Source organism: Parasteatoda tepidariorum, chromosome 5 (genome assembly GCF_982258835.1).
Source record: "Parasteatoda tepidariorum strain Cologne lab strain chromosome 5, Ptep-v5.0, whole genome shotgun sequence".
Classification (NCBI taxonomy): domain Eukaryota; kingdom Metazoa; phylum Arthropoda; class Arachnida; order Araneae; family Theridiidae; genus Parasteatoda; species Parasteatoda tepidariorum.
The window spans coordinates 26,590,850-26,618,679 of NC_141759.1; the positions used below are offsets into that span (position 1 = coordinate 26,590,850).

The window sequence follows — 27,830 nt, forward strand, 5'->3', positions numbered from 1 at the left end:
AAATTTTTTTTAATAAAAATAACAACAAATAAAATAGATCACAAAAAGTAAAAATAAGTAACATGTAAAAACAGAAAATAAAATAAAAGAAAAAGGAAAAAACATTAAAAAGGGGACTATAAAGCGAGTAGCAAAATCAGATCAAATTACATGGGCAGAAATTTTTTCAAGAATTATTTAAAAATGTTTTCGCAGAAAGATTGCCAGATTACAAAATATGAAAACAAAAGCTCAAATTGAGTGTAACAAGAGGGTTTTATAGTGTCGTTCTTACTGCACTGCTGAAGTGATTTGTTATTCTGAGCTTTGATTTGTTAGTTACCAAGGATGGGCCCGAAATGGATGTGCGCAAGGTAATATTATACTGGATAATTTTAGAAATTGATCATAAATAGTTTTAGAAGATAGATATTTATTTAAGAAAACATATAAAATAGAAAAGAGAAACATAAATTGCCTGTTTTTGCAAATAATTTTAGCCGCGGATTTGCTGTTGTTGTTGTTAATTTACGTCGCACTAGAGCTGCACAATGGGCTATTGGCGACGGTCTGGGAAACATCCCGGAGGATGATCCTAAGACATGCCATCACAATTTTGATCCTCTGCGGAGGGGATGGCACCCCCGCTTCGGTAGCCCGACGACCTGCGCGCGAAGTCGAGCACTTTACGGTAGCACAGTTTAACGAGGACCAATACCGCACACCCTCGGTCCCTACGCAGACTGATCCAAGTGGGTCACCCACCCGCACACAGACCGCAGCCAGTGATGCTTGCCGCGGATTTGCACGATATGGATTAGCACATAGAAAAATTATTTAAATTATCAAAGAAAAAAATTTTAATAGATAATTTTAACACGGATTTGCCCGAAATGGATTTGCACATGGAAAAATTAACAAAGAAAAAAAATTCAGTGGATAATTTTAGCCACGGATTTGCCCGAAATGGATTTGCACATGGAAAAATTGTATAAATTAATAAAGAAATTTTTAGCAAACAATTTTACCCACGGATTTGCCCGAAATGAATTTGCACATGGAAAAACTGCATAGATTAACAAAGGAAATTATTTAGTAAAGGAATTTTTAGTAAATAATTCTAACCACGGATTTGCCCGAAATGGATTTGCACATGGAAAAATTATACAAATTAACAAAGAAATTACTTAGTAAATAATTTTGGCTTTACTAAATAATTTGCTACTAATTACTGTTGCTTGTTATTTTTTTACTTATAATTCCCCCCCCCCCCTTTTTTTTTCATTTGTCTATTATTTTTCTTTGTTTTATTCTTCATTTTGAACATATCTAATGAGTTCTGTTTACTTGCAGCTTAAGCTCATTAAATGAAACTTATTGTTTTTCTTAACTTTCTTCGTGTTTTCTTGTATATATATATATATATATATATATATATATATATATATATATATATATATATATGTGTGTGTGTGTGTGTGTGTATAATATTATATATATACACTTTTCTTTAATTTAAACTTTACTCGTAGTAAAAAAAAACATTATATTTTTTATTGTATCATTTCTAATATTTGGTGGCACGCAAAAGTGCCGCGGCACAGTGGTTGAGAATCACTGTTCTATTGTATTGTAAAGTGTTAGTATGTCTATAACGTATACACAACAGTCAACTTGTAAGCTTTCTAAGGAATGATTTCTGAGTGGTTACAACTCTGATAATTATAAGTAGAAGACAGCTTTAGTTAATTATAAGATTACTAATATTTTTTATACTAATTACAGATAGTGGGTTATAATATTTTAAATTAAAGTTTTTAAATCATGAATAAAATATTAAAGTTAAAATTTGACTACTGTGCATAAAGTACCGTTAAAATTTACTTATATCCTCTTCATATTATTAAGGTACTTTCAGAACATATTTCATTGTGGTAATGAGAAAATCGAATTAAATTTTATCTTACTTACCCAGCCACTGAGATGCCAACTGCCCCGGATTCAACAAAATATTTTAAAAAACGGTAGAGAACCATGAATTAAATTTTACTGATTCTTCGTTAGCGTTAATTTTTTAATTTTTTTAGGAGGCTCAACTTTAATTAAGTGGCGTATTCCATAAGCCTTTAAATTATTCAAAAGTAGTGGCGAGTAAAAATTCTATAAATCGAATTTACTAAATCAAGAATTCTGCATTATAAGACTACCACTCAGGGGATAAAACTTTCGCCCTCCAGTGAAGTGGGCCGGGTTCGAATCCAAGCCATGGCTGGTCGGTACGAATTCTACACGTGGCTCGCACCGACCACAATGCTGACGCAAAATGTCCTCAATCGTAGATGGATCATGGGATTGAGTTTCATTGCAATCAGGCTAAGCTTGGGAGTTTTTCCTCTCCGTGCAACGCAAATTAACGGGTTAGTTCCATCAAAAAAATCCTTATGAAGGCAAATTTCTCCCAATACGTAATCCCAGTGTTCCCTTGTCTTCTGGATTGGGTTCAAAATTACAAGGCTTCGGAGTTGAACATTAGTAGCTTTAAATAAGCAGTGTGTTTTGGATCTTCGTTTAACTTTAAATATTTCTTTTATTGTTGATGTATCATGGTGGATAGACCTTTACGTAAAATCTCTTTTGAAAAAGACTAGTTCATTTAAAAAGACTACTCTCAGATGGAACATCGGTGTCTCTTTCGTATATTTTTTTCCTGACCCTGAAATTACGAGAAAAATATGTTTTGATATTTTTTGATTATAAAAAAAAAATATCTAATAGTTACTAAAAATTTGTTAGATGGAATTATATTTGTTCTAAAATATAAAATCCAGAAAAAAAGTTGTTTGAATTTTTTTTTATCATTCATAATCAAAATTTTATCAATAATTGATATTGTAAATGAAGTAAATTAATATGATAAATAACTTCTTTTTTAGATCTTAATAGCTGCAAATAAGTGCATGCAACGCGTACGAACAATATTCAAGAAACACATTAGTGATCTAAATTCCCTCGCATGGGTACTAAGCCTCCCCACTTCTCCGGTACGTAAAGAGTGGTAGGACGAAGGCGATAATACATTTTAGTTAATGATGAGACAAATTATGGTCACATGCTTTTCGTCTTATGTGTTTTTTTGAAAGAAAGGTGTATATGTATGTATATAAACCTATATGTTCTTTTATATGCTATGTATTTTGTACATTCAGACATAAAATAAATTAACTCTAGAGGTCTCTTAACACAATTTAATAATATGTTCCTAAACGGGATTTTAAAATTTTCTCTCTCCTGACAACTAAGTATCCCCACTTCTCTAGTACGTAGAGAGTGGTAGGATGAAGGCGATTATACATTTTAATTAATGATGCGATAAATTATGGTCTTTTTTTCCTTAAGTGTTATTTTCAAAGGAATAGATTAGTGTATATGTACCTATATTAACCTATATGTTCTTTATAATTTTGTATATTCAGACGTAAAATCAACTGTTCAAAAAATATCATAAATATCATTTTTCAAAAAAATCTGTAGTTTCGGGACAGATTTAAAATCCCCACATCCGAGCTAGTTAAGATCCAGTACTTGTATAAAAGCAACAAAAAAATTTGCCGCGGTGTTATTTAAATATTGTTTTTTTAATTTTATTTATTTCTTTTATCGTTATTTTATTTCAGGAAAATTTGATGTGTAGAATCTTTCCTCTTACGAGCTTTATGCTGCATCCCATCTGTAAGAGATATTGTGACTAACTCTCCTCTTTCCCCCCACTACAGCGACTCTGGCGGTGAACTAAGACAGTCTGCTAGGAACGGCCGTAAATTACGGAGGTTTAATTCGAGCCCAAAACCCCCTCTTCCAAATTCTTGTATTTTTTTTATCCTTGTTTTATTTTTATGTGTTTTGTCCTTTTCAATAAATATTCAGAGTTAGATAATTTCTAATCTTTCATTATTTATGTGAATTGGTAAAAATACAAATAAACCAAGACTTCCCCTACAAAATGACGCCCAACTCGTGGCCGAACTAACGGTTCCTTGCTGGCTCAAATTTTTTTTTCTTCCAGAAAGTAAATGAACATCCTGTTCAATTTGTGGAATCTAATGAGGTCATCCCGTACCTCGATTTCCTGAATTTTGAATTTCCGTTTTCCCAGCTTACCCCAGCTAGACGAGGAGAACCCTTTCCCGCTCAACATTGCTAAGTATAATTTTTATAGTAGTAAGGTTCAGTAGAGTAAAATATTAATATTTACTATCGATTGATTTGAAACTTAGTGAAAAGTATTATGTTGTATAGTAATTCTGTGTGTGAAGTTTAAATATATTATAAGTATTTTGAATCATTCATTCTAAAAATAATTTTTATAAACTAAGAATCTGGTAGAGAAATATATCATAAGAGTTAGCTATCTTTTTATGTTTCAAAATGAATATATATTGTGCAAAAGTTAAAAAAACTGCCTTCTAAAATATGTAAGCATAGATTTTTTTTTCTCATTTAAGAAGTGTGTTTAAAATTATTCATCGATTTGAATATTATTTTATGAATATCACTTTCGATTAATACTTGCGTTTCTGTGAATCAGACAAGATTCTTTCTTTATGGCTTTCTGTGGCGCCAAAACCACAGACGAATTTCTTTTCATGGTAAAATGAGAGTGTTTGTAAATCAAAACTGAAACTTATGGAAATGATTATCAAGAACTTATGTCTTAGTTGTTGTTATATTGTATTTTGTTTTATTTTCATTGATCTCAATTACAGATATAAATTGAATTTAGCTAAGGTTATAATAAAACTTGTTATTTAAAAAAAATATTCAAAACTAAGAAAGAGAAAAAGATATTTAAGAATATGTTGCTTCTTTTTAATTAATTCATCTAACTTGTAGTATAGTTTTATTATTACAATTTCTATTTGTTATTACTTTAAAAAAAAAAAAAAAAAAGAAGGGGAAGAATTTTTTTATATTGCTATGTGTTTTATATATATGTTTCTATATTGAATACACTTTAGTAACAAAGGTGGATAATTTTGATAAATGAAAAGTAGTGTATTTTGGGAGAAAAAAAAGTTTTATCTTGGTTTAATAGAATTTTATCCAGAAAAATAAAAGTAAAATGTCTGTATAGTGTTTATACAGTATAATGTTTATTGTTCAAAATATTGATTTATTTACAATATTGGTGTTTTATATGGGAATTTTGTTGATGTACTGATAGTTATAATTTACATTACCACTACTTGCTTTATTATTAATACATCGTATATTTTCATCTTCCATTGGTTGTTTGAATAGATTATATTAACTGGTTCAAATTATCTCAAGTAATATTGTGTGATAGGGTAACTATTATTAGAAACATTTCATATCAAATTATCAGAGACATTTTAATACTATTGCGATTATCAAACCTGCAATAAGTATTAAATAATATCTATTAAGTGGTTCTTTTCCCAATCTGCTACAATGACATTTTTAGGAAAGGGGAAAAAAATTGATTCATGTGTTTTATCCTTTTCAATAAATATTTAGAGTTAGATAATTTCTAGTCTTTCATTATTTATGTGAATTGGTAAAAATACAAATAAACCAAGACTTCCCCTACAATATCAATTTCCCCACGCAGATTTGAATCTAAGTGGAGAAATTCTCTGGCGTGACTATTAAGTATCTCCACTTCTCTGGTACGTAGAAAGTAGTAGGAAGAAGGCGATAAATTATGGTATTATGTTTTTTTGTCTGTTATTTTCAAAGGAGCAGATAGGTGTATATGTATGTACATTAACCTATATGCTCTTTACAATTTTCTACATTCAGACGTAAAATTAGCTTTACTAAAAATATCATTTTTCAGAAAATCTGTAATTTCCTGGTCAGATTTTAAATCCCCTCACCCGAGCAAGTTAACATCCTGTACTGAGATCCGGGTACAAAAAAATCGTTCGCAGTGGTATTTAAATCTTATATTTTTTATCTTATTTTTTATTTTATTATTATTTTATTTCAGGAAAATTTGATGTTGTGAATCTTTCCGCATATGAGCTTTACGCTGCATCCTATCTATGTGGGGAACTAGGTATGGATACTGAAGCATCCCAAGTATGTGGGGGAGCTGTTATTTTTGATTTACAAGGAATAACTTTGAATAAGCTACGTTGCTTTTCATCTCCGCCATTTCTAACACTAGTATTTAGAGGCATACAAGTAAATATAGAATTTCAAAGCATGTGTGTCAAATCAAATATACACGTAGAACTGTTTTTGCCTAATGTTTGCTTCTTTCATATTTAGAATTGCTTCCCTTATCGCATACCCGGTTTTCATGTAGTTCATGAACCATCCTACTTCAGTATGACCTACAATATTATTAAACCAATGCTATCTAAAAAACTAAAGGAGCGAGTAAGTGAATTTCTTTATAAATTTTTTGTATCCTTTATTAGTGTCAGGAATCATTCAAGATATCGAATCTCAACTTGAGGTTCGCGAACCAACGTGCATCAGTGTGACCTATATTATCAAACCAATGCTATCTAAAAATACTGAAGGATAGAGTAAGTGAACACTGTAGAACTTATTTTGTGTCGTTAATTAATCTCAAGAATCTTTCGGGGCAGCGCATATCAACTGAATGTATGCGTACAATTAATAGAATATGGAAAGTTGTTTTTGTTAAACCACTTGCCATGCCAGCAAGTCTGATCGGTGAAACCAAGTGAATTTAGCGCAGAGAGAGCGCTTTTTGTTTTTCTATGGCTACGACCAAGAATACGACTTCAGCCACACACACGTCACAGCCTGTTTTTAGGGTGAAACCATTCATACACCCCTTCACTCATCCACAGATCGTAATTTTGACCTGAACCGCGAAAACAATCTCCAATTCAGTACCCCTAGAGGTATGATTTGTTATGGGAACATGAAGGACTTTGTGACCCAACAAATTTGACTTACACCACTCAACATTCACTTACGTTTTTTTGCTATAACTTTAAAATATAGAATAAAGTAAAAAAAAAAAACGTTTGGAAAAATTTGTTAAGTGCTCAAGATATAAGTAGTTCTTTCATGCTATGCATTAGTTAAAAAAATTTAACCCACTGGCGGTTTAACGAGTGGGCAAAATTGGCATAATGTTTCTCCCCCATACACAACTTCTCTTTCGAAGTACATGAAAAAACCGGTTTTGCTATACGGAGAAGACTGCAGGTTAATTTTCGAGACCATTGCCAATAGCTCGCTGTGCAGCTCTAGTGAGACATAAATAAAAGTACCGTACCGTGAATGTCTGTAATAAACTTCCTGGTTAGATGCAAATAATAATATGTAAAATCTGAAGCTCGCAAAAAGAATTTAAGAACTGATACATATTCTAAAAACCATTCGAGAATACATTGGAACAATAAATTTTAATTTATTTTATAACCGTCGTTGAACAACAGACTCAATTTTTGGGTTTATGACTACTAATGTTTAACTCCGAAGCCTTGTAATTTTGAACCAATCTAGAAGACAAGGAAACTCCTGGATGAATACCCCCAGAGGTACGATTTGTTATGGAAACATGGAGGACATTGGGGGTAGACGGATTTAACATGCATCAGTCACCATTTACTACACGGGGAGTCTTCGGCCTGCGGTGATCGAACCTACAACCTCTTGGACAGTTGCCCCAGTGCCCTACCAACCGGACTATTCCGGCCTGGAATAATACATTCTATAATTTTATAACCGTCGTTGAACAGACGATCCAATTTTATGGGTTTACGACTACTAATGTTCATCTCCATAGCCTTGTCATTTTGAACCCAATCCAGAAGACAAGGGAACTCTGGATCGAGTATTGAGAGAAATTTGCCTTCGTAGAGGACTTTTTGATGAAGCTAACCCGCATTTGCGTTACACGGAGAGGAAAACCATTTTTGAGCCGGAGAGGAGATACTCTCACGGTTAGCCTGGCGGCAAGGGGCTCTAACCCATGATCCGTCTACCACTGAGGATATTTCACGTCAGCACTGTGGTCGGTGCAAGCCAGATGCGGAATTCGTATCGACTGGGGTTCGAACCCGGTTCGCCGCATTGAAAGGCGAACGCTCTATCCCCTGAGCCATCGCGGCTCCAGATGGAACAATACATTTAAATCTCATTCCATACTTGAGATTGTTTTTTTTTATGTAAATGACTAAGAATAATTCTGCCTGGGACCGTCACCGCCTTTTTCTCCTTCCTGCATGCCACTGATGACCATTTCATTTATACACATTTCAATGTTGCTTGAAAATCTCATTTGGAGCAAATAATAAAATTTCTCTATTTACAAAGTTATAAATTCTAGTGATTAACATTTTTAAGCCTTCCAGTGATAACACACAACATTTTAAAGTCCTTTTTTTCTAACAAATACTTGTAATATGTATAAAACCCAGAGTAAAAGAAAATGAAATAAAAGAAACATAATACAAAGTTGGTTGGTTGGAAGCGGGGAGTCTGATAAACATTAACATAATTCTGGCCGATCTCCATTGATAAAATTTATCTCTCTCCTGCGTTAATTATTGATAGCAATTGAAATGAGAATGAATTGAGTTTTATTTCACCTGCGTGAAATAGTAATCATCTATACATAATAATAAACGCGGCTGTGTGTGTGTGTGTGTCTGTAATCACAATATATCGCCCCAGAAGCCTCGCCCGGGCACGAAACTCGGCACATAATTGTGTTTTGACATAATGAAGAAGTATTTTTTTTCTTTTTCAAAAATTTGGATTAGTTTTTTAGTTATCAGTCATTTTGTAAGAAAATCTATGCTTTTTCTTTTTCAAAGAGCCATATTCAGAGAACTATTAAAAAATGCATATACTTTTCTCCACTCTTATAATCGTATGCTAATGCGAACCTTACAATTGAAATATTAATTTTCGACAACTTAAACCAATAATATACGAAGGAATTAATAATTTAATTGTAAGGTTCGCATTAGTTTAAGTGGATAAAAGTTTAACTTTTGTATTAAAAATGTGGCAACATATTCGATACGTAAATAGAACGCTTCGCTTTGATTTATTTGTCGCTGTGCATAATTGTTATAATAAATTTTTCTTCTTCTTTCCACGCTCTATTTTTTTTCTTAAGCGAAGACGATAGTTTTTGTAGCGATATAGAAATAGAAATTGATACCATAAAAATTATATAGAAATAGAAATTGATACCATGAAAAATTAATTTGTTTTCGTGTTCTTTTCATGTATTTAGCATTTTAGTTTTTTTCTTCTTAAGCGTTGTAGCTATATAAAATAGGAATTTAATTATTTTTGAAAGAACGATCACACTTACCTTGGATTTCTTTGGTTTTTCTATTCTTTATTTTAACAGTTTTTATTAAATGTAATTAGTTATTTTCAGAAAAGTTTCAGTTTGCAGGTAAGCACTTAGATTTTAATATTGAAGTTTCATGATTTGCTTTCATAGTAATTGTTGTTCTAAAGCATTCGTTGACTTCTTAAAAACCCGATTACTGACATGGCAGAACCGCCTTCCAAAAAACTTTGTATTTTGTCAAAGAAAAAGATATTAAGAGATTCTCAAAGAAGAAGGGCCCAAGAAACGTCTGTAGAACGTGAAAGACGGATGGAACATGACCGAATTTTGACAAGCAATTCTAGAGCCCAAGAAGTATCAGAGAAACGTCAAAGAAGATTAGAAGAGAATCGTGTCTCAACTAGCAGTGCTAGGGCCCGAGAAACACCTGAGGAACGTCAAAGAAAATTGGAAGAGGATCGTGTCTCAACTAGCAATGCTAGGGCCCGAGAAACACCTGAGGAACGTCAAAGAAGATTGGAAGAGGATCGTGTCTCAATTAGCAATGCTAGGGTCCGAGAAACATCAGAGAAACGTCAAAGAAGATTGGAAGAGGATCGTGTCTCTACTAGCAGTGCTAGGGCCCAAGGATATGAAGACAAAATTGCAGGACAAGACCACTTTAATTGTCCACTAATCTTCAGATTTCCTGCTATGTTTTAAAAAACTTTATTTGAGAAAACCTTTAGAGTGGCGGACAGCTGGCCGCCTTAGGCGGCTAGTAATTAAAATAAAAGAACAGAACGATTTTTTTGTTTGTATTAGCCTTAATCTTTGATTTCTGCCTAACTTATAGCTCAGTTTGTTTAAGCTTTTCATTGCCAACGTGAGAAAAGAAATTATCTCGGTTTTGTGAATATACTAGTGTTTTTTTAAAAATGATTTTATGACTCTTTAGAAAATAAAATAAAATTTAATTCAGTGTAAATTTAAAGTTTTAGAAATAAGTTCAATTTGACGCAGAAATAAATTGAAATTAATTATTATTTTTTAAAAATAAGAACATCGTAGAACATACGTATACTCATTTGATGTAATTTGCAGTTTTTAAAATGGTGCAAAACAGCAAACGCATTTTTATGGGATGTTATTTCCAAATTGCGGTTAGCCTAGCAGTAGGAACTATGTTTGAAGCTTTTAGAAATGGTGTAATTTTTAACCTGCAAAATTTGTATCATCCAAAATGAGGGTAGGAAAATAAAAAATTTCCCTTTTCAATACCACTAAAATTACAGAAGCTTTTTTACATAAAGATGGAATTATTACTTCAAAATTATTGGCAATCCTTTCGGCCTTGTACAATCCTGGAGAGTACTACAGTGAGCAACCCGACACCAGCGGTTTGTACCCGGATGACCGGGTCACTGTTTTAACAGAGGTACACTAATAATACTTTACTATTCTTATAGCGAATTGTTCTAACTATTAGATATAATTTTCCTAACCTTCTGAATACTTATTTTACGAAGTGAAATACCTTTTTTAAATTCATTTATACCTTGTTTAATTCCATCGATTTTAAGTGTTTTTACTATAGTGCAACTCTGTTCTTTGCTTGACATATACCATCACCTCATACATCAGAAAGCCTCCACACGTTTTTTTATAAGAAATCTACGCAGACTATTTAAAAAGTGAACCAGTGGTGCGCATGAAACCAAATTCGACTTAAAAAGTATTCGAGAGAAGGTTAACATATATATTTGAGAATTGAATCTTTGATGGTAGACAAGTAAATGAGACAAACCAATTATATTCATAAATAAATAAAAAAATTTAGACGCATATTTACTATCACTTTCTAATTTTTACTAGATATTGTAATAAATGGCTCTTTTGTAAACTAGTTTACCTTTATAGTGGTCTGATCGGACTACCTATAAGAAACCGTATGGAGGCTTTCAGTTATAGGAGGCGTTGCATATAGCCAGTGCTATGATATTCTATCCTTTACTTTGGGGATCTCCTAAATTTTCTCTTCAATCAACTTAAGATTTTAAATTTCATGACTTTCCAATACATGACGAAATAGATTCGATGAATGTGTTAGTGGCACTCCGCATCAAATGCCGGAGGTTCCAACAATTTCAAGCTTTCAAAATTGCTGGTATTAAAGCTAAAAAGTCGTTATTAACAACATTTCGGTCGATCCACACCACGCTTCAAGCATGATTTTTCAAATTTTGCCAACAGTTTTGCCATGTAAAATTTTTCAAAACATTATTATTATCAAATTTCAGTCGTTTGGCTGCTACACCCTTGCACCGCAGTTTTCTCCAGTACTTCTCCACTTGACTAGAGAGAGATGAGAGTGCAGGGTTATTAAAATTAGTTATAAGTATTCAGGAAAATTTCAACAATTTCAACTTCTTATATAAATACATCAGCATCTTATAAGGAAACAAATATAAAGCATTAGCCAAATTCATTCCATTTTATTTTGTTCTACAATATCGCATTCGACATTATTGTGATTTAAATATATATCATTCAAATTTTTAACATGATTTATTTATGAACAAATCCCTTTTTGGCCTTGAAAATAGATAAATAATGTGATCAAAATTTAACCACTTTTTATTTATAAATTGTTTTAAATTTATTTTTAAGTAGTGCTGTTTACAACACTCTGTTAATCCGGAGAAAGAACGTTCGGGGGAGTGATTTCGTAACTTAAAATATCATCTGCACTAATTGAGTAGAATGTTTAAGGTCACTCTCACGAACCATCAAGATTGAGTTCTGGAACGTGAAGATCCGAGAGCGCGTGAAGATAATTCACAGAAAACCATTTTTTTGCACGCTGTAGAATAGGGCAATATGATTGTTGATTAATTTATACGTACATTCATTGCATTTTGTTTAAACATACAAAGGTACCTTTTAGTGGTATAATAGTCTTTTGATAACTATTGACGTTTAAGCCGGCCAGGTGAACGAGCTGTTAACGTGCCTGACTGCCAAGCCAATGGCTGCGGGTTTGAATCCCTCTCAGGGCAGGATGCTTCTCTCTGTGTGTTGTCCTCTGTTGTTTGTGAATGTGGCCCACCCTATAAACGCGTATCTGTGGTATGTATTCTGTGGCTGTGTGACGCTTCCTATAACTGAAAGTCTGCGCACGGTTTTTAATAGGTAGTCCGATCAGACCACTGTGAAGGATATCCACTTACTGAACGAGTCAATAAATACAGAATATAGTTAAAATAAGAAAGTGGTAGCAAATATATGACTAAAAATTTATTTTATTTATGAATATTATTGGTTTGCCTTACTCACTTGTCAACCACTACAGATTCAATTCTCAAATATATAAGATAAATTTCTCTCAATTGCTTTTATAAAAAGTTTCGGGTTCATGCGCACAACTGGTTCACTTTTTTAAACAGTCTGCGCGGACTACCTAATTCACAGCTAACTCGGTTCTACACTTTCACAGAGAGCTAAGCAATTGGCTTTTACCGAATTTGAAGGTGTTCGTTCGTTGTAATGGAACTGGGCGTCTGAGGCTATTACGGTCCTTTTCCCATTTATCCTAAAATTAGATTAAGAACAGGCAACGTAAGATGAGTAACACTTTTGACACCTTCTGTGACTAAGAAAATAATTTTAGTGCCTGCCGTTTAGAAAAAAACTATTGACGTCTAACTTTGTATTTTTTCTTTTCGTTTTTTAGCCTTCCTAAATTAACAAAATCTGTAAAGTTTAGTTTATTGTTATGTTCTTTGTTTTCTGAAACGCAGCTCTTGTTAACAAATTTTACATGCTTCAAGGTTCCACATATTATCAAGAGAACTACCACCTGTAAAAATTATTTGAAGAAATCGTTGACATTTATTTCATATTTTAAGATATTTCACTCTTTTGAATGAATTTCTAGCCATTTATTTTCGTGATTTCTTCTTTTCTAATGTTCATACGCTTTCTTTTGTTCGTTCTCCTTAGCTCTTTTCAGATTCATTCTTGAATATAGCCTTTTGAAAGCCATTTTGGGTGCACTTCTTTAGCACGTTTCTCTTTGCCCGTCCGTTCTTCCGTCATTCTCATGGAATTCTACTGCTGGAAAAGAGTTGTTTTCGAGTAATGATTTCTTTAACACCTACCTTCTCTCTCTTGCAAATATCACGGGGTGAGCTTTCATCTCCTATTTCTAGTACCCGTGTTATTTCTGGGCTAGAGCGTTCAAAAGCAATAAGCCAAAAAGATTTAAATATATCAATCTTTTGTAACCCAAATTTTCTTTATTTTCTAATTTACACACTAGGTTGCTGCACCAGACTATTTCTTAATGCAACTGAAAAAAGTTTATTTAATTTAAACTAGCTATCTAAATATGTGTATTTGTGATATATATTTTATACTCTTAGCTTGGGGCTTCTTGCACTCTCTTTTATTACACGTGATTTGCGTTTTGTAATAAAATATTTTTAATATTGTATATATTATGGAGTCAGAATTACATGGATAAATGGAGCTTTAAATTTCAAGATAAAAAATTCTGAAAATCAAAAAGGAATACATATATTGTACTAGCACCATTTTATATGTAATTCTATTGAATAAAAAATAAGTACTTTTATGACTTTTCACTTAAAAATAATGCGATTGTAAAGGGATTAATCTGCGAAATTCGAAATACCTAGAATTTGAAGGATTTTGTTTTGTTTCGAGGTAAGCATTAAAAATATATTCAATCCAGATTGTGTGTACAGGTAATTTCATAAATTTCGAGGTATGTAAAGTTTTCAAAACAAACAGACCGAAATAGAAGATCTACTTTATTGCATGGTGGCGTCTATTGACTATTTTATATGCTATTTATTAAATTCCTTTATTTCTAGTTCCACTTCCATGGCAACAATTTATCAAGCTTGCACAAATTCTTTTCTCCAGAAATTCTGCCCAAAGAGCTAGGAGGTCACTTAGGTGAAAAAGAATTCTCAGAATTTAGGACATATATTCAAAGTAAAGAATCTTTCGTCGAAAAGTTAAATCAATGCATCTACGATGAAGGAAATGTTTTTTCAAAGAAGAGGGAAACATAAAGTCTGTTTTCAAAAAGAAAACCTGAAAAATTTAACATTTTATTTATAATAAAAAAAACTATAAGACTTTAAACAGTGCTGTAACAGCTAATCACTTACCACTTTAGCTACACTTTATCAGAGGCAATGATTTATTTTGATGAAAAATGTAGCTCCTACTATATTCAGTAATATATGAGACCCTTATTTGCGATAGAAATAAGCCACAATAAAGAAAAGTAATAGCAAGTTAGGGTTATTGTATGAAATAATTTCTTTTTTTTAGCATACACCATACCCTACAATATTTGAGCACCTTGCAAAATATTTCTTCAGTAGTAGTGAACTAAAGTATATACAACAATTATCACGACTTAAAACAAGACCATCAGCCTATTCCACCCGTTAATCAGCAAGTTTTAAACATTTAAAAGTATTGCTGGACAAATTTCTCTTTATTCTAAATTTTAAAATTATTAATACATAACTTTTGCTAAAAATAGGGAAAATATTTTCTGAAACTTTAAAAATTCCGTAGTCGGAGTTTATTGCTTGCACTTTAACAAAGATTAGTCCACACATGCCAGAGCTTAAAAAGTAGCACACACTATTTATTAAGCTTTGGCATGTGTTAAAAAAGACAAAAGTTCCTTAGAATTAGATCTCGCTTTAAAATTTAATTCAAATCATGAAAATTCGGATCCAGATACATTAATTTAGATTTATTAAGACATTCTGGTTCTGAAAAATGAAAAAAAAAATAATTTTAACAACCTAACATTACTACTACTTTTTAATTATTATTCTTTCCAGGTGTGTGTGAGCCCTGTTTAATTTAAAGGAGAATGAAAACCTAAATTATGTACTTTTTCAATAATTATTTTGTTATTTTATTTTATCAGAAACTTATTAAAAATTAGTAGATTTCGCCACAACATTATTTAATTATTTATAAAAATATCAAAAATACAATCTGCAACTGTTTACGCATTGATATTTTTATACAGAACTTTATTACAAGATTTTTTATATTAAGGTATCTAAGTGATTTTTTGCTGAATACAATAACTGGTAAAAAAAAAAACTCTTTGGTATTTAAATTATTTGCACAACTAAACACTATAACACACTATAAATAAACATTATAACTATAACACAGCTTTTGAACTATTTGCATGATTTTCATTCCGTAAAGTGTTGCGGTATCTAATCACGCTCCGAGTCAGAGAGACCAACTTGCTCCGTTTTGTAAAAAATATTTTCTAGTCATATGGAAACTTAAGTTATTTTTAAGTTAAGAATTTTAGTGCAAAGTAATTTTTCCCCCGCTGCGAAACAAATATTCAAATAATTTATAATTCAATTTTTGAGATGGAAAATGAAATCATTAAAATTTTAAGATCTGATTTATGATAAATTAACATTTTGGAGAACAAATTATACAGAAACAATGCTAGGGAGGAGATACAAAGCGACGTAAACCGAAGACAATACCAAGAAATCAAATCAGAGTGCTAAAAATGCTTTTCAGTTCAAGTAGTTATAAAGAGAGAATATTTTCATGCCATCCCACCGGACTGTTCATAGATAGTCATAGTTTTAACTACTTATATTTTTTAGAATTTGTTACAAAATAAATACGAGCCTAAATTTTATGACTTCTCTCGTCACAGTTTTAAAAAACTGTTATTAACACGTTGAATGCCACGGTAACTTTACATGGTTTGCTGGTCTAACCAGAACGGTAAATAAGTACAAACTAAATTTGAAAATATTGACAAATTTTGCAAGTTTTTAAAATTCAGCATGATATTTATATATAAAAAAAAGTGGTGAATTTTATAAGCCTACGAATTGTTTACAAATAGTGGTGGATAAAAATCCACTAAATTGAATTTATTAAACCAAGAATGTTAACTTACTGTTTTTGAACTTACTAACCAGTTTCGAAGAAATCGATATAGATACGAATATTACACGCAGAATGGAATCAAAAGACAAGTGCTCCTAACAGAGTATACAGAAATTAATTTAAAAATCTACTTTAAACTACCAGCTAAAAATTATAATGTTTTTTTTATCTTATTAAGACAAGATGTGAGCATTTGATAGGGCAAAATTAATATCAAAACATTAAAAAAGGTGTTATCTTTTAGTTGGCGATATTCGTCTGAAATATCAGCGTTTGATACTTTTTGCGTTGCATCATAGCAAGCTTGCGAAGTCTTCCAATTTCATTTGTTGTTTCTTTCGTTGGAATTTAAATTGAAAGAATGCATTAAATTGAAAACACTATTAGAATATTAATATTGGATGGCACGCTTTTTTAAGTTTTTTGGCGTAAAAATCAATCGGAAGTAGTAAACCGAAAGTCTTACAATGACGTTTTACCGCTAACGCCATCTGTGCTTAGCTTTACACAGTCAACTATCCATAAAAAGGAACTCTTAAGGAGAGCGCAACAAGATGTCTACTGGACTGCTGACCAACTAAGGGTTGTTTTCTTTAAAAAATATTCCAGATTTAACATTCAGAGTGATTGTAGGCGTAGTTTGATTTGGAGAGGGCCTGAAACCCGAAATCACCCATCGCATGTATGATAAAGAGATGCATACCAAAGAGGCATGGTCCGGGATAGCCTGGTCAATAGGGCGCTGGGCCCATGTCCGAGAGTTCGTGGGTTCGATTCCCGCTGGCCGAAGACTCCCCGTGTAGTAAAGTGACTGTTGTACGTTAAATCTGTCGAGTCGCAAAAGTCCTCCATGTTCACAACAAATCAAGACCTCTGGGGGTACTGGATTGGAGATTGATCGTTCTCTGATTCAGGTCAAAATTACGATCTGTGGATGGATGTATGAATGGGTCCGCTCTATAGACGGATGCGACGTATGGTGTGGCAGAAGTCAAATTCTTGGCCATAGATGGCGCCACTGGAAAACAAGAACAATCGAACCCCCTCTGCCTAAACAGGCATACGTCCACAACAACAACACCAAAGAGGCATTGTCTATGTGTGGAGTATGTATTTTTGGTGGAGCCATCGATGATAATTTCGTGCTAGTGAACGATACAGGATGATAACGCAACACTGCACAGGATTCGCATCGTGTATGATTATCTGCAGTAAAAAACAATTCAGCGCATGGAGTGGCCAGCTCCATCACCAGACTTGAATCCAATCGAACATTTTTAGATGCTTTAGGAAGACGTGTAGCTGTTCTCAATCCTCCTCAGACCCTTGTTACACCTGGAACTGTTTTGCAGAAAATGTTTCGCACTTATAACAGACCGCATAAGCTATGCGAAGATAGCCCCCGAAAATGAGGAAAATAAAAAATTCAAACTGCATTCGTTTGACCATTTTTTGACCACAAATGACCACCCTTTAAATTTTTTTGACCACCCTTATTTTGGACATAATCCTGAAAATTAAATTCGGGGGCTAACTTCGCATTTTCACGCCAAATGAATAAAAATCAAATTTTTATATTGTATTCGTTTGACCACTTTTTGACCACAAATGACCACCCTTTAATTTTTTTGACCACCCTTATTTTGGACACAATCCCAAAAATTAAATTCGGAGGCTAACTTCGCATTTTTTCGAAAAATATATAAAAATCCAATTTCTGTATTGTATTCGTTTGACCACTTTTTGACCACAAATGACCACCCTTTAATTTTTTTTGACCACCCTTATTTTGGACATAATCCTGAAAATTAAATTCGGGGGCTAACTTCGCATTTTCACGCCAAATTAATAAAAATCAAATTTTTATATTGTATTCGTTTGACCACTTTTTGACCACAAATGACCACCCTTTAATTTTTTTTGACAACCCTTATTTTGGACACAATCCCAAAAATTAAATTCGGAGGCTAACTTCGCATTTTTTCGAAAAATATATAAAAATCCAATTTCTGTATTGTATTCGTTTGACCACTTTTTGACCACAAATGACCACCCTTTAATTTTTTTTGACCACCCTTATTTTGGACATAATCTTAAAAATTAAATTCGGGGGCTAACTTCGCATTTTTTCGAAAAATAGATAAAAATCCAATTTTTATATTGTTTTTGTTTGACCACTTTTTGACCACAAATGACCACCCTTTAATTTTTTTTGACCTCCCTTATTTTGGACACAATCCCAAAAATTAAATTCGGAGGCTAACTTCGCATTTTTTCGAAAAATATATAAAAATCCAATTTTTATATTGTATTCGTTTGACCACTTTTTGATCACAAATGACCACCCTTTAAATTTTTTTGACCACCCTTATTTTGGACATAATCCTAAAAATTAAATTCGGAGGCTAACTTCACATTTTTTCGAAAAATATATAAAAATCCAATTTTTATATTGTATTCGTTTGACCACTTTTTGACCACAAATGACCACCCTTTAATTTTTTTTGACCACCCTTATTTTGGACATAATCTTAAAAATTAAATTCGGGGGCTAACTTCGCATTTTTTCGAAAAATAGATAAAAATCCAATTTTTATATTGTTTTTGTTTGACCACTTTTTGACCACAAATGACCACCCTTTAATTTTTTTTGACCTCCCTTATTTTGGACACAATCCCAAAAATTAAATTCGGAGGCTAACTTCGCATTTTTTCAAAAAATAGATAAAAATCCAATTTTTATATTGTTTTTGTTTGACCACCTTTTGACCACAAATGACCACCCTTTAATTTTTTTTGACCACCCTTATTTTGGACACAATCCCAAAAATTAAATTCGGGGGCTAACTTCGCATTTTTTCGAAAAATATATAAAAATCCAATTTTTATATTGTACTCGTTTGACCACAAATGACCACCCTTTAATTTTTTTTGACCACCCTTATTTTGGACATATTCCTAAAGATAAAACTGGCGTGAAGTTAGTCCTCAAAATTCAGGAAAAAAACAAATTTCAACTGCACTCGTTCAACTCGTTCAACTGCACAACATTTTTGACTACAAATGACGACCTTGAAGTTTTTCCGACAATTCTTATTTCAGTCTTTCTTTTAGCGATATCAATATAATATATTTTAATTATAGCTGACATCTAAACATAGTAATGATCAAAAACTTTTTCTTGCAATATAAAAATTTTAAAAATAAATTCCAAAATGACTATGTACTTCAAATGCTATGATTATAATCCATAAAAACGAGGAATGCTAAAAACTATATGTATTAGTTTTGTTCACATTAATCGTATCTTTATTTTCTGCAATGTTATTTTAAAATTGTTTTACAAGTAGAAAAATAAAAGTTTAATAAGATGTAGTAAATCTAAAACATTTCTAAAACAATTATTAAGTAGTTATACTGTTTAAAAACATTTTTCTCTATAATGATATATAAAATTTAACATATTTCCTCTATAAAAGAGTAGAAATAGTTTCATAGCAATAAAGTTATTTTAGAAACCAACCATAACACCTTTTTCTCCAGTAGTGTATTAGCTCTCATCAATATTATATATATATAGATAGTAAATAGTTATTCTTCTTTAGCCATGGTACATAAAATTAGTTATATATTAAATTAGCATACAATAACAAGTATTATTTAGCTTTACTATCTAAGAATTCTTCATTAGCATTTAGGCATTTTATTTTAAAAAACATTGATTTTTGAAAAATATAGAAATAATTATATACAAAATAGAAACACATATCTTATCACTATATTAAATTACATTCTCAAACTGACATAACTTTAATTTATGCAAAAACGATGGAGAAAACAATTTCAAACAAACTGCACAAAACTTACCAATACTATTTACAATCGGGTCTTAATCATTATTAGAATTTTAGCAATTACAAATAGAAAGGTATTTTTTTCACAATGTTGTAACCAAATAAATGTGTTAAATAATTACTCTAATACAAGTAAGAACATATGTAAAGTATGTACAAATGAAATGAGATAAAGACAGATTGTTAAAAGTACTAAAAAAAACATGAAATAGAAGTAAATCCAATCGTGTATTAACACATTTTTCAAAAGGTATTCTTTCATGAATCATTTCGTTACTATTTTAACAATTGAACAATTCGAAGTCTCGTAGACCCATTGAAATTTAAGTTTCAGAAAAGACAAATATTTTAATATTTATAATTTAATATCAAAACTTTCTTTTTCGTATTTTACAATTTAAATAATTTTCAATTGTTAAGAAAGCGAACACCTTGAAATCTTTTGATCATATGATCAAATTGAAAATCCGATCAAATGATCATTAGCTATTAAGAAAATATGTTTTCTTTCTGTGCACTACATTAAACAACTACTTATGAAAAATTCGAACAGTATTTAAAAAGATTAATTCGACTAATCTTCATAATTTGTATAGACCAAAATATGTGGATTAATTTTTTTATTTAATGAATCATTTAAAAGTTTACGTTCACCTAGCATATCATCTTGTATTTCCCAGGAATTCCGTATTCGTCTGCAAAAGGAAATATAATGTCCTATTGAATTGTGTTCGATTGGTCCCATATACTGTACGAATCCAGCTAATATATACTGCTGTTTCTGAATCAATATTTTTTCTGGTATATCTTGAAGTACCGTCTGTTCATTGTGATGTTGGCGAAACTGTTGAACAATTTCTATGTCGCAGAATATATGGATACCAGGCTTTTTTTTCTTTGTCATATCTGATTCGCAATTGGGACATTTCAGTTTTTTATCCAAGAAATATTGTTCCACAAAGGTTTCAATGTACTCTTTCAAACATAGCTCAATTTCATCATAAGGAATTTCAATCAAAGTATAATCTTTCTTCAAAATTCCACAGTGAGGACACATGCCAGTTTCGATTGCTGATGGAGTTACTTTAAACAACTGATTTATAATTGATCCAATATTAATTGCGCAGTTTAAAATACTGCAGTTATCGCTATTTATTATATTCATTAAAATTAGAGCTCTATCTTTGTAGAAATTTCTTGTAAAACCAGCTGTTGCATAATTTTTTATGAATGAAAATATTTGCTCATCATTATTGATATCATTTAATTTTAAAAAATAATGCCTGTTATCCATGTAAGCTGTAGACATTATTTCCACTATGGAATCAAATGCACATGTATTTCGAATTTCCATTAATCTTGTCCCAATATATAGAGCAGACTGAATGTTACCATTCCTTATAATAGAATTTTGTTTTTTTCTGATGGGTCGATTATGTATGAAAGATATTTCTGGACAAGGTGTTAGGTATTTCCCTCTTTTTTTATTATTTTGCTTTAGTGAAATTTTTAAGTTTTCTTCATCTGCATTCGTATTATTGGAATGGCCACATTTTTCTAAAACGGTTTTTTCGCAATAAGTATCCAATAATTTTTCTAGTTTATTGATTTCATTTGTCTTATTTTTGTTTCTCCAATTCTCTTCTGCGAACAGATAGCCAAAATTATCATCAAAAGCTTCCCAGGTCGTACCTGTTTTTGCAGTTTTCTCTTTATTCAAATTATATAACTCATAATTTTCTGTATTATGACACGCTTTAGGTAAAACTTCTTGCTTATTCGTGTTATCATTATCCACGTTATCAAAAACAATATTTTTTTTATTCGAATCCAATTCATTTGATGCTGTTTGTCCTTCTTTTGAGATAATTATAATTTCTTTATCAAAAATTTTTTCTCGTTTCGGACGTTTATTACTTGAAAAGTGTGTTTCATCCTTTATTGTAGTAATATTTCTTTTTCTTTGGGTATTATTTATTGCTCTGTTGTATACACATGCTGATTGAATAGAACTCATATGCTTTACAAAAAATTTGTCAGCTCGAAGTATACTGCCATATCCATCTAAGACAGTTGTTTTTAAGTTTTTGAAATAAGCTTCAACTATTGCTGAAGACGCCACGTCGTAAGTGGAATTAAACGTTTGTTTTAAGATATTAGTCCATAAAACAAAATATTTGGCCAATTTTAGTAAGGGTGTAATTATTTCCGGTAAATAATAGGGGTTAGGATTGTTAGTTTCGTGGCTCTTATCGGCATTCTTTCGAGCACGCTTATGAATTTTTTCTAAAAACTTATCAATAAGCTGCTCATCGCTTGAACCTATTTCATTTTCAAAAATATCGATGTCTGTATAACTTCTTGTGCCCACTCCATCATCTCCACTTTCTTCATCATTATCGAAGGAAACGTGATCCAAATTAATTTCATATGTTTTTATTCTGTCAATTAACAGGCAAATTTTTTTTTGACATTCTATATCTTTTCCGTTGTCATCTTTACCACAGCATTCGCTCAGTGCAACTGTAAAAAGGGCAATTAACAGTTTTTTGAAATCCTTGATTTCGTTACACATAGAAAGAATTCCTAATGATCTTACGTAAAAATCTTTAATTTTGCTCAACTTACGATAAAAAACTTTTTTCGTGCTAAGTATTTTTATTACATGTGCAATATCAACACGCACAAAGCAAAATAATTTATTTGGCACATCTTCAGAAAATATCATTCTTAAACAGTGCTGCACATATGTTTCTAAACGGCAGCTGTTGAAACTCAAAGTTATTGCATTTAGCAAAGCGAAAGAGAAATCAGACACGCATTCTCTTGGAATTTGCTTCGTATTTTTAACAAAAACTTGAAGCCAGTACTGTATGCTTATGGTGTCATGTTTCGTAGATATCATTTGAAAAACGGGTAATATTTGTTCTTCCCCTTCGACAACAGTTTGATATAGAAATATATGCTTAGATTTACCATTCAATTTTACAATGGGCTTTGCGATTCCACCTGTGGCATCAATTACTATACGTTTTCCCCGTTTTATTGCATTTTTATATAAAATTATTTGAGAAGGAGAAAAATAAATACAATAAAAGTCATCTAACCCTATGTCATGAATATAACCAGCAAATTCGCCTTCATATTTTTTATACAGTAAAGATGAAATACAATCTAAATTTTTATTAATATTTAAATCCCTATTTACGGCCTCTTCACGAGCTTTACGAAGCACGCTCAACGAAGGAATATAACTTGGTACAGGTTCACCAAAATGCATAACTCTTGAAGCATCCATTCGCCAGGTGGATGCCTTTTTATGAAGGAGACTTTCGCCAACTTCTGAGCGCCTGTTACCTCTTAAGTGTCTTTTCTGGATGTGCAATATTCCTCTAGTGTCAGACGTTGAAACTTGAATTGAAATTCCACGATCTTGTTTGGGTTCATTCAAGCAATGACCCTTAAGCTGGCAACCACACTCGTTACAGACACCTTCAATTTTCAACCAAACCTTATTTTCAATGTTGGAAATTTTCGCATGTTTGAAACTAAACGCACATGGCAGCTTGGCTATTTCACTAATTTTATGGGCAATTATGTCTGTCCAACCTGTTTGTAATTCCCTATAATTACGAATTCTAGTTTTTTCTCTTCTCAATACATTCGTCGGGGCAATTTTTTTCCATTCTTCTTCTTCCAAATCTATTTGAAAATTCATAGGAGGTAATGCATTCTGTCTTATTGGCTCAGTAACTGAGAAGTCAGAATCTTCCGAAGTCGAAATCGAAACATCGCTAATTTCCTTTACTTCTTCGATTCCACACTTTCGTTTCAGATCTTTCAAAATATCATAACGATTGAGTCTAACGTATACGTTCAGTGTCTTTGCATTTATGTTTAGTAATTCACTTGCTTTATTCCACACTGCATCAGTTCTTGACTTTAAATTTCCAATGGAATCTTTAAAAATATTTACTTCTGATAAAACTTTAACAATATTTTCAGAATTGACAAAAGCTGGTCGAGGCATTTTGTGTAAAATGATATCTTTTAGGGAATTATACCCTGTTTGTTTACTTCCTAGTTACGCCAACTCCATTCGCCAAACTGTAGTGGCCAATATATCACATGACTCTCCAAGGTTATCAGAAAACAACGATAGTTATTTTCGCTACGTTGAATAAAATTAAAAACAGCTTTCGTTTTTGGTCATTAATTTAATTTATTTTTCCCATTTTTGTTAATTTTTTGTTTTTCTTTAAAGTTATGTTTTTTTTCTTTTGAAGCAGTATTAAAAAAAGTAGCAGACTTTTCAGAAAACTTTGCAAGTAACAAGATGGTATTTTAAATTTTAAAAAAATTGTGAAATTTAGTAACTTTAGTATAACTTAACAGCATAACTTAAAAGCAACTTAAACGCCAACAGGATGTTTATATTAAAAGCTTGAAAATAATTAATGCTTACAAAAACAAAAAATTTTTATCCGAGACCGAAACATTACCTTTGGAATTTTATTTTTCAGACAATGTCATAATTAGACGATCAAAATCATTAAACATTGTAGAAAAAGGCTTGGCCAAGATAGACTATAGGCAAATTATGTCCTTTGAATTAAACATTCGAATTCAGTTACAATTTTCTCATTTTAGAAGGATAATTTTATGCTGCGCTTTAGTATAACTTCATTAACAACTATATATTTTTTTATGATTACGGCTGAAAAAAGAGAGGTAAAAAAAACTAAAAAGTGGTAACTTGGGGTCAAAAAATGGTCAAACAAATGCTGTTGAAACTTTTTATTTTAACCATTTTCAGGGTCCAACTTAACTCCACCCTAAAACTTAATTTTTATAATCACGGCTAAAATAAGAATAGTAAGAAAAAGAATAAAAGGTTGTTATTTGTAGTCACAATTGGTCAAACGAATGCACTTGAAATTTTTTAATTTTTCTCATTTTCAAATGGTTCATTTGTGGCCAAACGAATGTTGTTAAGAAAGTAATTTTTCTTATTTTCGGGGGCTAAATTCATGCTTCTCCCAAGTCTTATTTTTAGGATTACGGCATAAATAAGGGTGGTCAACCAGAACTAAAAGGTGGTCATTTGTGGGGAAACGAATACAGTATAAAAATTAGATTTTTAATAATTTTTCGTAAAAATGCGAAGTTAGCTCCCGAATTTTATTTTTGGGATTATGTCCAAAATAAGGGTGGTCAAAAAAAATTAAGGGGTGGTCATTTGTGGTCAAAATGTGGTCAAACAAATAATATATAAAAATTGGAATTTTATTTATTTTTCGAAAAAATGCGAAGTTAGCTCCCTAATTTAATTTTTAGGATTATGTCCAAAATAAGGGTGGTCAAAAAAAAATTAAAGGGTGGTCATTTGTGGTCAAACGAACACAATATGAAAATTTGATTTTTATTCATTTGGCGTGAAAATGCGAAGTTAGCCCCCAAATTTAATTTTCAGGATTATATCCAAAATAAGGGTGGTCAAAAAAACTTAAAATGTGGTCATTTGTGGTCAAAAAGTGGTCAAACGAAAACAATATAAAAATTGGATTTTTATTTACTTTTTGAAAAAATGCGAAGTTAGCTCCCTAATTTAATTTTTAGGATTATGACCAAAATAAGGGTGGTCAAAAAAAATTAAAGGGTGGTCATTTGTGGTCAAAAAGTGGTCAAACGAATACAATATAAAAATTTGATTTTTATTCATTTGGCGTGAAAATGCGAAGTTAGCCCCCTAATTTAATTTTTAGGATTATGTCCAAAATAAGGGTGGTCAAAAAAAATTAAAGGGTGGTCATTTGTGGTCAAAAAGTGGTCAAACGAATACAATATAAAAATTTGATTTTTATTCATTTGGCGTGAAAATGCGAAGTTAGCCCCCGAATTTAATTTTCAGGATTATGTCCAAAATAAGGGTGGTCAAAAAAAATTAAAGGGTGGTCATTTGTGGTCAAAAAGTGGTCAAACGAATACAATGTAAAAATTTGATTTTTATTCATTTGGCGTGAAAATGCGAAGTTAGCCCCCGAATTTAATTTTCAGGATTATGTCCAAAATAAGGGTGGTCAAAAAAAATTAAAGGGTGGTCATTTGTGGTCAAAAAGTGGTCAAACGAATACAATATAAAAATTGGATTTTTATATATTTTTCGAAAAAATGCGAAGTTAGCCTCCGAATTTAATTTTTGGGATTGTGTCCAAAATAAGGGTGGTCAAAAAAAATTAAAGGGTGGTCATTTGTGGTCAAAAAGTGGTCAAACGAATACAATATAAAAATTTGATTTTTATTCATTTGGCGTGAAAATGCGAAGTTAGCCCCCGAATTTAATTTTCAGGATTATGTCCAAAATAAGGGTGGTCAAAAAAATTTAAAAGGTGGTCATTTGTGGTCAAAAAATGGTCAAACGAATGCAGTTTGAATTTTTGAATTTCCTCATTTTCGGGGGCTATCTTCGCATAGCTAAAATAAGGGTGGTCAAAAAAAATTAAAGGGTGGTCATTTGTGGTCAAAAAGTGGTCAAACGAATACAATGTAAAAATTTGATTTTTATTCATTTGGCGTGAAAATGCGAAGTTAGCCCCCGAATTTAATTTTCAGGATTATGTCCAAAATAAGGGTGGTCAAAAAAAATTAAAGGGTGGTCATTTGTGGTCAAAAAGTGGTCAAACGAATACAATATAAAAATTGGATTTTTATATATTTTTCGAAAAAATGCGAAGTTAGCCTCCGAATTTAATTTTTGGGATTGTGTCCAAAATAAGGGTGGTCAAAAAAAATTAAAGGGTGGTCATTTGTGGTCAAAAAGTGGTCAAACGAATACAATATAAAAATTTGATTTTTATTCATTTGGCGTGAAAATGCGAAGTTAGCCCCCGAATTTAATTTTCAGGATTATGTCCAAAATAAGGGTGGTCAAAAAAATTTAAAAGGTGGTCATTTGTGGTCAAAAAATGGTCAAACGAATGCAGTTTGAATTTTTGAATTTCCTCATTTTCGGGGGCTATCTTCGCATAGCTGACCGCATAAATGAAAGCATAGCTGACTTGGTGCTAGAGGTGATCTTACTCCATATTAAAGATCCTTTTTCTATTTCAAGTTGTGACGTCTTATTTATTCATTTTATGCAAATGTTATTTTCTGTTACACCATAGTTATCTTGTTACTATTTTTTTGTTATTGCAATACAACGTGTATCAATTTCATTGCGTAACTTTTTGACTTATGGTCATTTTTCCTTAGTTTATCATAAACTGGTGAACTTTATGATAACCAGTGTATGATCTATAGCATTTCTGAAGGCCGGGATAGCCTGGTCGGTAGGGTGCTGGACCCATGTACATGATCCCCGCCAGCCGAAGACTTCCCGTGTAGTAAATGGTAACTGATGCACGTTAAATCTGTCGAGTTGCAAAGTCCTCCATGTTCCCATAACAAATCAATACCTCTGGGGATACTGATCCAGGAGTTTCCTTGTCTTCTGGATTGGTTCAAAATTACAAGGCTACGGAGTTGAACATTAGTAGTCGTAAACCCAAAAATTGGATCGGCTGTTCAACGACGGATATAAAAAAAATGAAATAAAATATAGCAATTCTGAATCGTGTATGTCTATGTAATATCGCTTGAAGTGTGTCAAAGGGGTGGGGGATGAATTTTGAAAAAGATGTTCAAAAATAAAAAGCGGGTGA

The 27,830-nt window shown here is 31.8% G+C and overlaps 1 protein-coding gene across 2 annotated transcripts in view; it reads left to right on the forward strand.

The window, feature by feature from the left end:
- Nucleotides 1-27,830, forward strand: part of LOC107446773 (alpha-tocopherol transfer protein-like) — a 61,548-nt gene that overhangs the window by 7,413 nt on the left and 26,305 nt on the right. The window contains exons 3-5 of one of the 2 annotated variants that reach the window (XM_087163564.1): nucleotides 5,990-6,186; nucleotides 6,274-6,384; nucleotides 14,179-14,610. In XM_087163564.1, the coding sequence (XP_087019690.1) occupies nucleotides 5,990-6,186; nucleotides 6,274-6,384; nucleotides 14,179-14,382 (512 nt within the window). In that variant the 3' untranslated portion in view covers nucleotides 14,383-14,610. Of the gene's footprint in view, nucleotides 1-5,989; nucleotides 6,187-6,273; nucleotides 6,385-14,178; nucleotides 14,611-27,830 lie in introns of those variants that run through there. The other variant, XM_087163565.1, reaches the window with a different exon arrangement.